Source organism: Alosa alosa, chromosome 6, assembly GCF_017589495.1.
Source record: "Alosa alosa isolate M-15738 ecotype Scorff River chromosome 6, AALO_Geno_1.1, whole genome shotgun sequence".
Taxonomy (NCBI): Eukaryota; Metazoa; Chordata; class Actinopteri; order Clupeiformes; family Clupeidae; genus Alosa; species Alosa alosa.
In genome coordinates, this window is record NC_063194.1 from 36,310,837 (window position 1) to 36,324,083 (window position 13,247).

The window sequence follows — 13,247 nt, forward strand, 5'->3', positions numbered from 1 at the left end:
CTGTCAAAGCGTTAACGTTAAGCGTTAAGCCAGTATCAAGGGCTGCAAATAATACCGGGCCAAGGAAACGATATCTGAAGAAGAAAGCATCAAATTCCTTCTAACGTCTCTCAAAACTAGTGATTCAATATAAAAGTGAGATCTTCTCAAATTACTTACCCGCTACCTGTGTTGGAGTTATCAAGGAACTGCACGATATCGCTGTTGCTAGCCAACTAGCAAACAAGCGTTAAAAAAACAGTTGCCACCGGGCGAGCCCTCGCCAGCGACGATGCCTCCCCTCAGCTGTGCACCAGGCTGCGACTCATGCGCCCTTCTCAGCTTAAAAGATAGTGGAACTCGAAGCCAGAATAGCGACCCTCCATCAGATTGAGAAGGATGAACAATTCCCTCGACACCATTCTCTCCGTGAAGTAACGCGTTACCTCTCTTACACACACAAATGCCAGATGCCCTGATTTCACTCTGTCCTCCAATACTTTAACCATGCCATGCACTAATGCAACTTCTGTCCCTGTTGCCTCTCCCCGCCTCTGCTGAGAACCAAGCCTGCTCTGCTGGCCAGCTCCACTCCACACCAGCCTGAGCCATGTGGCGAGAAGCAAGCATCACAAGCACGGCAGACGGTCGGGACGGCACTCAGGCCCAGCCCAACCCTATAATGACTGGAAAATCGCTATGCCATTCTGACCGAGGATGAGGAGCCCCTCCAGCCCGAGACAACCATCCTGGTCCCTCCTCAAAGTCGGGCGCCCCCGACCCCCTCCTCCCGGACCTCATCAACCTCCACCCTGGTCATCGGCAGTTCCATGGTTAGAGACCTCTGCATTCCCCATCATGTAGCGGTCCCTCCAAGGTCTACTGCTTCCCTGGTGCCAAGGTCCTTGACATCCAGCAGAAACTCCCAAGCATCCTGGCCCGCCACACCAAGGTCAACAACATCATCATTACGTGGAGCCTAACGACATCAGAGATAAGCAGTCAGTAGCACTGCAGGAAAACTACAAAACTCTCATCACCACTCTGATGGGCACAGAAAAACGCTTTGTCATCTCTGGGCCTCTCCTACCTACAGAAAAGGTGCTGAGAGATGGTCCAGACTGTTCGATCTCCACACCTGGCTCAAACGCTACTGCGCTTCCCTAAGCATCCCCTATGTCAACAACTGGGGCTTGTTCTGGGAGAGGCCCAGTATGCTGAAGCGTGATGGTCTCCACCCAAACCAACATGGAGCCAGGCTACTCTCTGACAACATAGCCCACACTGAGACATTGACATTCTGTAGAAAATATTACAGATTCCACGCCCCCCCAGGTATTGATTCGAATGGCATTATACATGTGGATGAGTCTGAGAATGTTTTCTGCAGGGTAACATACAATACTACTACCATAGATCAAGCTGTGTCATGCAATAGCATGACTTATGCTTATAGTTCTATTCCAACGTTGATTTCTACCCAGCGATTATAGTAAAAGAAAAAGACAAATTTAAAACTAGAAACCTAACAAATATTCTTTCCATACCTCAGCATATTCCTCCAAAAGCCAGAGGCATTTTCAGCTAACATGGTTTTACTAAATATAGGTGCACTTACTACCAAAACCTTTGCAATCAATGATTTTATTAGTGAAAAAAATTGGATTTTCTGTTTCTTGTTGAAACCTGGCTGACTTCAGACAGCGAAGCTGTTCTTGTTGAGACTTGTCCCCAAATTATAATTTCTTCCACTCAATTAGACAAGGCAAACGAGGTGGTGGAATTGCCTCCATTCTCTCAAACAAATATAGTTGCACGAGTCAACTTTGGCTTAAATTCGCTTCCTTTGAGTATATTGCCCTCACTCTGAAGGCTGACCCAGCTGTACTTCTATTAACCTTATACCGCCTCCTAAACTATGGACTGGCTTTTCGACCAGTTTCTGAACTTATGTCGCTCATCATCACTAGCTATGATCGGATAATTGTAAATGGCGACTTCAATATTCATGTCAATAAGACAACTGATGCTAAAGCCAGTAAGTTCCTTAATGTGTTGGACAGTTTAGAGCTAAAGCAGCATGTTACAGGACCCACCCACAACCTTGGCAACACCCTCGATCTAGTCATTTCCAGAGGGATAGAAGTCACAGACTTATCAGTAAATGATATAAATATGTCTGATCATCATTGTGTATCTTTTAATATTGTACTACATACTCCAAAAAATTCATCCGAAATTGCAATCAAATCGCGACTCTTGGACATTAGAGCAGAACAGCAGTTCATAGCTCTTATAGACTCCATAAATTTAGATATTTTACATCATCCCATTGATCAAATGGTAGAGGCTCTTAATCATGAATTAGGCGCTCTGCTCGACAGAGTGGCACCCTTAAAGACTAAAAAAAGGCCCTGTAGCAAACTGACACCTTGGATGAACGAAAATATCCATGATCTAAAAAAAAGATCATGTAGGAAAGCTGAGAGAACATGGAGAAAAACTAAGTTACAGGTTCACCGTGCCATTCTAAAAAGAAAAATTGCAAATTATAATAGAGCTATTATTAAGTAATGAGAGGAGGAACCACTTCTCTAAGGTAATTGCTGAAAACAGTGGAAACTCTAGGGTGTTGTTCTCTACCATTGATAGGCTATTGCATCAAACACCTTTTGATACACTCAGTCAGGCATCCTCTCTAAGATGTGAAGAATTTGCAGACTTCTTCAAAAACAAAGTTATTTCTATAAGGGAGGCTATTGGTAACACAAGTAATATGTTTGATAGTACACCCAAAAACAGCCCCCAAAACTAAGGTCCTTTAGCACTATTACTCAATCTGAGCTTGGTAAAATTATAACTCAAACCGGCTCCTCAACATGTGTTTTAGATCCAATCCCTACTACATTCCTCAAAAAAGTATATGATGGCTTAGCTCCCTTTTTTCTCAAGGTAATAAATACCTCATTAGAAACAGGTATATTTCCAACTGCTTTTAAAACCGCTGTTGTGAAACCTTTACTTAAAAAGTCAAAACTTGACCATACCAATCTGAGCAACTACAGGCCTATATCAAACCTATCGTTTTGAGCAAAGTACTTGAAAAAGTTGTTTGCAATCAGTTAAATACCTTCCTCAACGAAAACAGTATCCTTGAAAAATTCCAATCAGGTTTTAGATCAAATCACAGCACAGAAACGGCTCTAGTAAAGATAGTCAATGATCTCAGACTAGCTACCGACTCAAACAAAGTCTCAATCCTTATTCTTCTGGATTTGAGTGCGGCATTTGACACCATTGATCATAGCATCCTAATTCACCGCCTTGCGAAGTGGGTGGGTCTCTCTGATAATGCTCTAAACTGGTTTCAAACCTACATTACTGGCAGAGATTTTTTTATATCAGTCTAGGAGATCATGTATCTGAAAAACATGACTTGCTTTTGGTGTGGCCCAGGGGAGCTGCCTTGGTCCCCTGCTATTTTCTCTATATATGCTTCCATTGGGAAACGTCATAAGTCAGCATAATGTAAACTTCCACAGCTACGCAGATGATACCCAATTGTATCTTTCTGTGGAGCCAACTAACAGATGGCCTTTGCTCCCTCACTGCATGCCTAACCTCCATTAATCAGTGGATGAGCAAAACTTTTTGAAACTAAATGATGACAAAACAGAGGTACTTCTGGTTGGACCAAAACTAAAGCGAGATATTATTCTTAGTAATCTGGGAACTTGGCACACCAGGTCAAACCAAAAGTAACAAGCCTCGGTGTCATCTTAGATACAGAGTTAAGTTTTAAGCCCCATATCAGTAAAGTTACTCAGACAGCCTATTTCCACTTGAGAAACATTGCCAAAGTGCGGCCCTTTTTAACTCAACAAGATGCAGAAAAACTAATTCACGCCTTTATCACGAGCAGGTTAGACTACTGCAATGCACTTTTCACTGGTCTTCCCAAAAAACATCTAAAGAAATTGGCACTCATACAGAACTCTGCAGCTAGACTTTTAACTAAGACTAAGAAGAGAGAACACATCACCCCTGTGTTGGCTGAACTGCACTGGCTCCCTATTTCCTATAGAATTGATTTTAAGGTTATGTTAATTACTTACAAAGCTCTGAATGGCATAGCACCTTCATATATCTCTGAGCTTTTAATATCTTATCAACCACAAAGGAAACTTAGATCATCCAATTCTAATCTTTTAATCAGATTCCAAAGTGCTCCACAAACAAAGTGGTGAAGCTGCGTTTATCCATTATGCCCCAAACTATGGAACACCCTGCCTCTGTACATCAAGCAGGCGAAGTTCAGTAAATATTTTAAAAAGATCTGAAAACATACCTGTACAGGAAAGCTTTTAGTTAACTCATCTTATCCTGTAGACTACATTTTCAGATTATTCTACATCTGCTACTATTGAGGGCTTAGCCAGCCAGAAGCAGATGGGCTCCCCTATTAAGTCAGGTTTTGCTCAAGGTTTCTTCCTGGAATATGGGAGTTTTTCCTTGCCACAGTTGCCATATGGCGTGCTTGTGGGGGTAAGAGGGTTAAGGCTGCCAGTCTTATGACGTAATTTTCTATATTTTGATATGTTGCTGAGCATAACATAAACAGCAAAGAAAAGTGATTGATAATGACTGACTGACTATTATTGTGTTACATGCTTCAAATGTAAAGCACTTTGAGCTGCATTCTGTGTATGAAAGGTGCTATACAAATAAAGCTTTATTATTATTATTATTATTATAGGTGTCAGGTAGGTGTGTGTGTGTGTGCACAGCCAGAGGTGTCGGGTAGGTGTGTGTGTGTGAGCTGTGTATTTGTGTCTGCGTATGTAGGCTATGCATGTCTGTGTGTAAGCATGTGTATTTATGTCTCTGTGTGTGTATGTGTGTGTGTATTTTCTGTGTGAGCATGTGTATTTATGTGTGTCTATCCCTTATATGTGTTTATGTGTGTCTTTATGTTTGTGTAAATCTGTGTATGAGTTTGTATAGTTGTTTGTGTGTGTGTGTGTGTGTGTGTGTGTGTGTGTGTGTGTGTGTGTGCTGTACAGTTGTTTGAGTGTGTGTGTGTGTGTGTGTGTGTGTGTAATTGTGTGTGCTGAACACATGTTTTTGTGTGTGTGTGTGTGTAATTGTTTGTGTGTGTGTGTGTGTGTGTGTGTGTAATTGTGTGTGCTGAACACATGTTTTTGTGTGTGTGTTTGTGTCTGTGTGTGTGTGTGTGTGTGTGTGTGGTTGCATAATTGTGTGTGTGTGTGTGTGTGTGTGTGTGTGTGTGTGTGTGTGTGTGGTTGCATAATTGTGTGTGTGTGTGTGTGTACATAATTGTGTGTGTGTGTGTGTGTGAGTATGTTTATGTGTGTACATAATTGTGTCTGTGTGTGTGTGTGTGTGCATAATTGTGTGTGAGTGTGTGTGTGTGTGTGTGTGTGCATAATTGTGTGTGTGTGTGTGCGTGCATAATTGTGTGTGTGTGTGTGTGTGTGCATAATTGTGTGTGTGTGGAGTGTGTGTGTGTGTGTGTGTGCATAAATGTGTGTGTGAGTGTGTGTGCATAATTGTGTGTGTGTGTGTGTGTGTGCATAATTGTGTGTGTGTGTGTGTGTGTGTGCATAATTGTGTGTGTGTGTGCATAATTGTGTGTGTGTGCATAATTGTGTGTGTGTGTGTGCATAATTGTGTGTGTGTGCATAATTGTGTGTGTGTGTGTGTGTGTGCATAATTGTGTGTGTGTGTGTGTGTGTGTGTGTGCATAATTGTGTGTGTGTGTGTGTGTGTGCATAATTGTGTGTGTGTGTGTGTGTGTGTGCATAATTGTGTGTGTGTGTGTGTGTGTGCATAATTGTGTGTGTGTGTGTGTGTGCATAATTGTGTGTTCTGTGTTTACAGTATGAGCTCCGTGGGATGGTGTGTCGGGATGCTGTTAATGAGTGTGACATTTCAGAGACCTGCACAGGTGACTCCAGCCAGGTGAGACAACTGTGTGTGCTGTTTGTGTGTGTGTGTGTGTGTGTGTGTGTGTGTGTGCTGTGTGTGTCTGTGTTTGTGTGTGTGTGTGTGCTGTGTGTGTTTGTGTGTGTGTGTGCTGTGTGTGCTGTGTGTGTGTGTGTGTGTGTGTGTGTGTGTGTGTGTGTTGTGTGTATTGTGTGTGTGTGTGTGTGTGTGTGTGTGCTGTGTGTGTGTGTGTGTGTGTGTGCTGTGTGTGTCTGTGTTTGTGTGTGAAGCCTTTACCGTGTTCAGTGTGGTGTTCCTCAGGGCTCAGTTCTGGGTTCAGTCTCAAGTGTGTATTTCAGTTTCAGGTCTGTGAGGGTGGAAGCCCTCTAAGGTACATCACTGATCACTGACTTTCAGTGGCTGTAAGAGATTGTCAGTAAGTGTAAGTGGTTGTCAGTAAGTGTAGGTGGTTGTCAGTAAGTGTAGGTGGTTGTCAGTAAGTGTAGGTTGTTGTCTGTGGTTGTCAGTGAGTGTAGGTGGTTGTCAATAAGTGTAGATGGTTGTCAGTAAGTGTAGGTGGTTGTCTGTGGTTGCCAGTAAGTGTAGGTGGTTGTCAGTAAGTTTAAGTGGTTGTCAGTAAATGTAGGTGGTTGTCAGTGATCTTTGTGCTGATGACCCCTATCATTGGGCTAGTTTAGTAGCCTGTCGTGCTACCTGTGTGTGTTTGTGTGTGTATGCACTGGTCTGTCAGCCCCAAGAAGTCCTCTGGCTCGAGGCCGCTGACATCCAGCAATCATTTCCATCCCATGAGAAGAGTTGCTACAGCTTTGACACCTGAGGAATGCTGCTTCATAATCAACAAATGAGCTTGATGGTTCATTCTATTGACATGTGTGTTTTAAATGTTTTCTTTTCTTTGTGTGTGTGTGTGTGTGTGTGTGTGTGTGTGTGTGCGTTTCTTCTCTGCAGTGTCCTCCCAATGTACACAAACTGGACGGCTACATGTGTGATGCTGGGCAGGTGACCTCTCCCTTCTGACCTATGACCACTTACCCGTCTTAGCTGTTAGCACATTAGCAGAGATGTTCTTAAAGGAGAACTCCGGAGATGTTCTTAAAGGAGAACTTAAAGGAGAACTCCGGAGATGTTCTTAAAGGAGAACTTAAAGGAGAACTCTTAACACTTTGAGTGCCAAAAACATAATATTGCGTTTTTTGTTCCCATGCGTTGAGTGCCAAAAAACGCAATATTGTGTTTATAGCTTTTTTTTAATTAGGAAAATAGACACTCTAACACACCTTATTGGAACTCTGTGATGAATAGAACTGAAATAGATGACAATCAAAAACTCATGAAAACACACAATCTGGACATTTTATCATAACTCGGCTTTTGATGGTTGCCGCTTTGGGTCGGGTGACGCATGCACGTCAGGTCAAAACCAGGCCATTTATTTCTGTGGGTTTATCACTAAGTGGCAGTCTCACCAGGTCTCGCTAGGTCACTTCCCGGAAACTTTACACTTCTCAGGTGATGAAGGGGAAAATGAAAAAGTTGAAGAAAAAGAAATTGCAGCAGGTGTGTTTTCGCCAGACAACGCTGGATGAGTCCACCTTTTTTTTTTTTTTTTTTTTGGGACTTTTATGCCTTTAATCAGACAGTGGAGAACGACAGGATAGTGGAGAGTGACAGGAAGTGAGTGGGAGAGAGAGTCAGGGTGGGATCTGGAAAGGACCACGGGGCGGGAATCGAACCCGGGTCGCCGGCGCTCGGTGCAGGTGCCCCAGCCAGCCGCGCCACAGATGACTCTGACCACAACAATCAGGGGAGACCAGGATCACCACACAATCAGGGGAGACCACACGCCAGGTCAAAAACATTAGAAAGAGTGACTGACCACCGTGCTGAGGAGGGAGTTCAAAGAGTGACTGACCATTGTACTGAGGAGGGAGTTCCATCTCCACCACGGGCTGGGCCTAGCGGAGTGGGTGATAGGCCGAGTCGTGTTTGCAAGAGGGCACGTGCTTGCCAGAGTGGGTGATAGGCCGAGTCGTGCTTGCAAGAGGGCATGTCCTTGCCAGAGTGGGTGATAGGCAGTCGTGCTTGCAAGAGGGCATGTGATGCCAGGGGGTGATAGGTTTCGTGCCAGTGGGTGATAGGCCAGGTCGTGGGTGATGGGTGATAGGTAAGTCGTGCCAGAGTGGGTGATAGGCCGAGTTGTGCGTGCCAGAGTGGGTGATAGGCCGAGTCGTGCCAGAGTGGGTGATAGGCCGAGTCGTGCCAGAGTGGCCAATATGTCGGCGATAGCGACACAGACGTTACCGAACGAGAGGAGGAGGAATGATGGAGCCCTTAAAAGACGCCAAATCTCCATTTCTAGAAAAAAACAGAGTTAAAAACTGTTTAGCTTGGGATTTCTTGTAGAATGTAGAAATAAATGGTTTGTACCCACTGAGAGCTTAAAGTCTCACCTTTCAAACAAGCCATAGTATGTGTCCATAGCTATAACATAGAATACGCTGTGGCTCTACAGAAATCGTCAACAATGATCAAGATTGCTGGCACTCGGGGCCAAAGCTTCCGAAAACAGCGTGGCATTCAAAGTGTTAAAGGAGAACTCCGGAACTCTGGCCATTTGTAACATAGAGCCCTGTTGCTCGAGGAGAACTCTGGCCATTTGTAACATAGAGCCCTGTTGCTCGAGGTCAACGAAACATAGAGCCCTGTTGCTCGAGGAGAACTCTGGCCATTTGTAACATAGAGCCCTGTTGCTCGAGGAGAACTCTGGCCATTTGTAACATAGAGCCCTGTTGCTCGAGGAGAACTCTGGCCATTTGTAACATAGAGCCCTGTTGCTCGAGGAGAACTCTGGCCATTTGTAACATAGAGCCCTGTTGCTCGAGGAGAACTCTGGCCATTTGTAACATAGAGCCCTGTTGCTCGAGGAGAACTCTGGCCATTTGTAACATAGAGCCCTGTTGCTCGAGGAGAACTCTGGCCATTTGTAACATAGAGCCCTGTTGCTCGAGGAGAACTCTGGCCATTTGTAACATAGAGCCCTGTTGCTCGAGGAGAACTCTGGCCATTTGTAACATAGAGCCCTGTTGCTCGAGGAGAACTCTGGCCATTTGTAACATAGAGCCCTGTTGCTCGAGGAGAACTCTGGCCATTTGTAACATAGAGCCCTGTTGCTCGAGGAGAACTCTGGCCATGAACTCTGGCCATTTGTAACATAGAGCCCTGTTGCTCCGAGGGAGAACTCTGGCCATTTGTAACATAGAGCCCTGTTGCTCGAGGTCAATCCAGTATTCTGGCCGGTAGGAACTACCTGCTAAGTTGTCCCTGCTAACGGAACTACCTAATGCATGGCTAATGCAGCTACAAAGCAAAGCTATGTTCTGCTTCCTGTAGCTTAAAGTCCATACCAAAGTGGAACTCATGCCTTTTCCCATTTCCCATTTCCACAGGGACCAAAACGGGTTTTGATTATTGATTATTGAGCATTGCAATGGTTATATAGTAATATTAATGACTATGTAACAACATGGAAACAGTGCAAATGAGAAAATATATATTAATATTAATGAAAGATGACTTTATGATTAATACACTTTATGATGAATAAATGCAGAATTAAATTATGAAATGTATACATCTATACAGTTTGGTCATACTGGTCATTAATTTCTGCAATTACCTAATAAATACATACCTTACACAGTACACACATATCTCATTAGCAGGTGCAAGTTGAAGAATATTAAAGTTATTGACTGACACAGAAAGATGAAGTTTACATTTACATGGCTTAGGATGCGACAGACCGCCATCATATGAAAAATCAACACAACGCAGCATCAGCCTGAAATAGAAAATGTGGTAATGCCCAATGTTTGGCTCAGGAATAAGGACAAGAGACAAACACCTGATTAAAATCAGTTCAACAATTCAGATTACAGATTAAAATCAGTTCATCAATCACCATTCCTGTTGCCATGGCATCTGTGGTGATGTCACAGTAGATATGCAGTCATGTGATCATCTCTGTCTGTTAGGGGCGTTGTCATGGCATCTGTAGTGATGTCACAGTAGATATGCAGTCATGTGATCATCTCTGTCTGTTAGGGGCGTTGCTATGGCATCTGTGATGATGTCACAGTAGATATGCTGTCATGTGATCATCTCTGTCTGTTAGGGTCGTTGCTATGGCGGTCGCTGCAAGACACGAGACGCCCAGTGCTGGAGGCTATGGGGACACAGTAAGTGACCTGTGTGTGAGACAGACATACACACGTATATGTGTGAGTGTGTATGTGTGTGAGACAGACATACACACGTATATGTGTGAGTGTGTATGTGTGTGCATATATGTCTGTACAATCACGTATGTGTGTGTGTCATAGACATACACACGTATATGTGTGAGTGTTTATGTGTGTGAGATATAGACATACAAACGTATATGTGTGAGTGTGTATGTGTGTGAGACAGACATACACACGTATATGTGTGAGTGTTTATGTGTGTGAGATATAGACATACAAACATATATGTGTGAGTGTGTATGTGTGTGCGTATATGTGTGAGTGTACCTGTGTGTGACACGTATATGTGTGAGTGTGTATGTGTGTGAGACAGACATACACACGTATATGTGTGAGTGTGTATGTGTGTGCATGTCTGTACACACGTATATGTGTGTGAGTCATAGACATACACACGTATATGTGTGAGTGTACCTGTGTGTGAGACAGACATACACACGTATATGTGTGAGTGTGTATGTGTGAGACATAGACACACACACGTATATGTGAGTGTGTATGTGTGTGCGTATATGTGTGAGGGTACCTGTGTGTGAGACATAGACATACACACGTATATGTGTGAGTGTACCTGTGTGTGAGGCTAATGATGAGACATAAGAAACTACAAATATGGCTGATGAGTCATAAGAAACTACAAATATGACTTGGTTCTGATGTCACAATATGTCATACTTTCATAAAATCATGCAACATACTCTACCTTGTCTGTGGACATTGTTATTTCCAAAGCCAGATAGATACTGTAGATACATAGATAGATAGATATCTACTTTATTGATGCCCTAGGGGAAATTCAAGGAAAAGCTGGTGCTGGATAAACAAATAGTGTGCATGCGACAGAGGAAAAGTGCTTTGGTGTTGCTTTAAAGTTGCGCTGCTCTAACCTGACTCTCGCCAGATGAATTTTGTTCCGCCTAGCTCCACTCATCCATCTGGGATCGATCCATTGGAGAGGTGTTTCAGAAGGCTGGGCCTTATCAACAATCCTTGCATATGATTGGATAAGCCACTTGTCTGTCATCTTTATTGACATGCTACTTCAACCACTCACATCGAAGCGTCCTGATTGGCTCTGATTGGCCGAATGGAAGCGATCCCAGATGGATATGAGTGGAGCTAGGCGGGAGCGTCAGGTTAGCGCCGCTCACTATTAAAGGGAATGACCGATGTCTTTCTCATTGGTTTAAATGATTTAACGCCCAAAACACACCCATGACTGAACCTAGCAACGCCTTGTTGCACCATCTGCCCGACGTTTGGTAACGAAAACACTCGGAAAATGTGGACTGGACATCCCAGTAAATTTAAATAAGCTTTTGGCCAGTGACCATGCGTTTTAGACTGTCATGATAGGGCCCTTAGTATATTTCATTTGAAAATGTGCATACAAGTATAGAAATATTCTCAGGTTAAAATGTGTAACTCTGTTACTGATATGGTTACAGCACAGTTACAGAATTCTTTCTATATCTTCAGCTGAGATGTTCTGAACAGCCCCAAATTGGACGCTGAAGTCCTCTGGGTGCATGGCAGGTTTTCCGAAATTCTGTCCATTTACACAATTAAATCTTGTTTTAAAAATAGTAAACATAGTTAACAATAGTTAACAATAGGAACATTTGTGACTCTGTTACCATGACTTATGAAACCTATATGTCTTAGAAGTACATCAAAACCATGACTTATGAAACATATATGTCTTAGAAGTACATCAAAACTTGTCGCAGTCACAAAATCTTTGGTCATATTATAGTAAACAAGTATAGAAACACTTCTATATCATTCTCAAAATAACCTGGCTGTGAGTTTTGTTTTCAAATGTTTTCATGCATGTCTACATAACGGGTGAGGAATGTTTAGGAGACAGACTATGCATGCGTGTTTTAGGTATAGCCTAGTGCAGGCCCTAATCTCTGACTGAAAGTGCACAGAACTTGTGCATTTACATAACAATATTTAATAAATTTTCCCGGGGATGACACCCCCGAACTCCTTCTAACTTTTGGTCTGAAGTACGAAAAAATTTCTGACCTGTCGCAAGTTCACAATGCTCCCAATCTCATTCCACAAGCCGTGAGCGCCCTCTCCAGGCTGTAGACGGTAATGTTTACTCCTTGGTTCATGTCAGTATTAACATTTAACAACATGTTAAATTATATATGTTTTGATATAAACCTTTAAACTAGAATATCAGTCAGATTTATAAAATACGGTACACCTTTAAACTAAAATAGCAGTCAGATTTACTTTCTCCTCTTTGATAAATATCTTTGGTGTGTAAATATCTTTGGTGTATAAATATCTTTGGTGTGTGGGCAAAACCAAGGCATTTGATGACATAATCTTGGGCTTTCAGAAACACTAGACATTTTTACACTTTTTTATTGATTAAACAACTAAGTAAAAGAAACTAAGAGAGAAAATAATTGTTGAGAAAATAATTGACAGATTAATCGACTCTGAAAATAGCCGTAAGTTGCAGGCGTAGTGTGTGTGTGTGTGTGTGTAGGCTCTGCGGACCGTATCTGCTATGAGAAGCTCAACCCTGTGTGTGTGTGTGTGTGTGTGTGTGTGTGTGTGTGTGTGTGTAGGCTCTGCGGACCGTATCTGCTATGAGAAGCTCAACCCTGAAGGCTCTCTGTGTGTGTGTGTGTGTGTGTAGGCTCTGCAGACCGTATCTGCAATGAGAAGCTCAACCCTGTGTGTGTGTGTGTGTGTGTGTGTAGGCTCTGCAGACCGTATCTGCTATGAGAAGCTCAACCCTGTGTGTGTGTGTGTGTGTGTGTGTGTAGGCTCTGCCGACCGTATCTGCTATGAGAAGCTCAACCCTGAGGGCTCAGAAAGAGGAAACTGTGGAAAGGACTCTGGACAGAACTGGTTGCCATGTAACAAACAGTGAGTCTCCTTACCAGCCAGAGCACACACACACACACACACACACACACACACACTGCACACACACACACAACTGTACACACACACACACACACACAC

The 13,247-nt window shown here is 43.1% G+C and overlaps 1 protein-coding gene across 1 annotated transcript in view; it reads left to right on the plus strand.

The window, feature by feature from the left end:
• Window positions 1–13,247, plus strand: part of LOC125296015 (disintegrin and metalloproteinase domain-containing protein 11-like) — a 55,802-nt gene that overhangs the window by 32,367 nt on the left and 10,188 nt on the right. Inside the window, exons 12-15 of the mRNA XM_048245631.1 lie at window positions 5,881–5,961; window positions 6,895–6,945; window positions 10,121–10,184; window positions 13,046–13,148. Coding sequence (XP_048101588.1) covers window positions 5,881–5,961; window positions 6,895–6,945; window positions 10,121–10,184; window positions 13,046–13,148 — 299 coding nt within the window. The remainder of the gene's footprint in view (window positions 1–5,880; window positions 5,962–6,894; window positions 6,946–10,120; window positions 10,185–13,045; window positions 13,149–13,247) is intronic.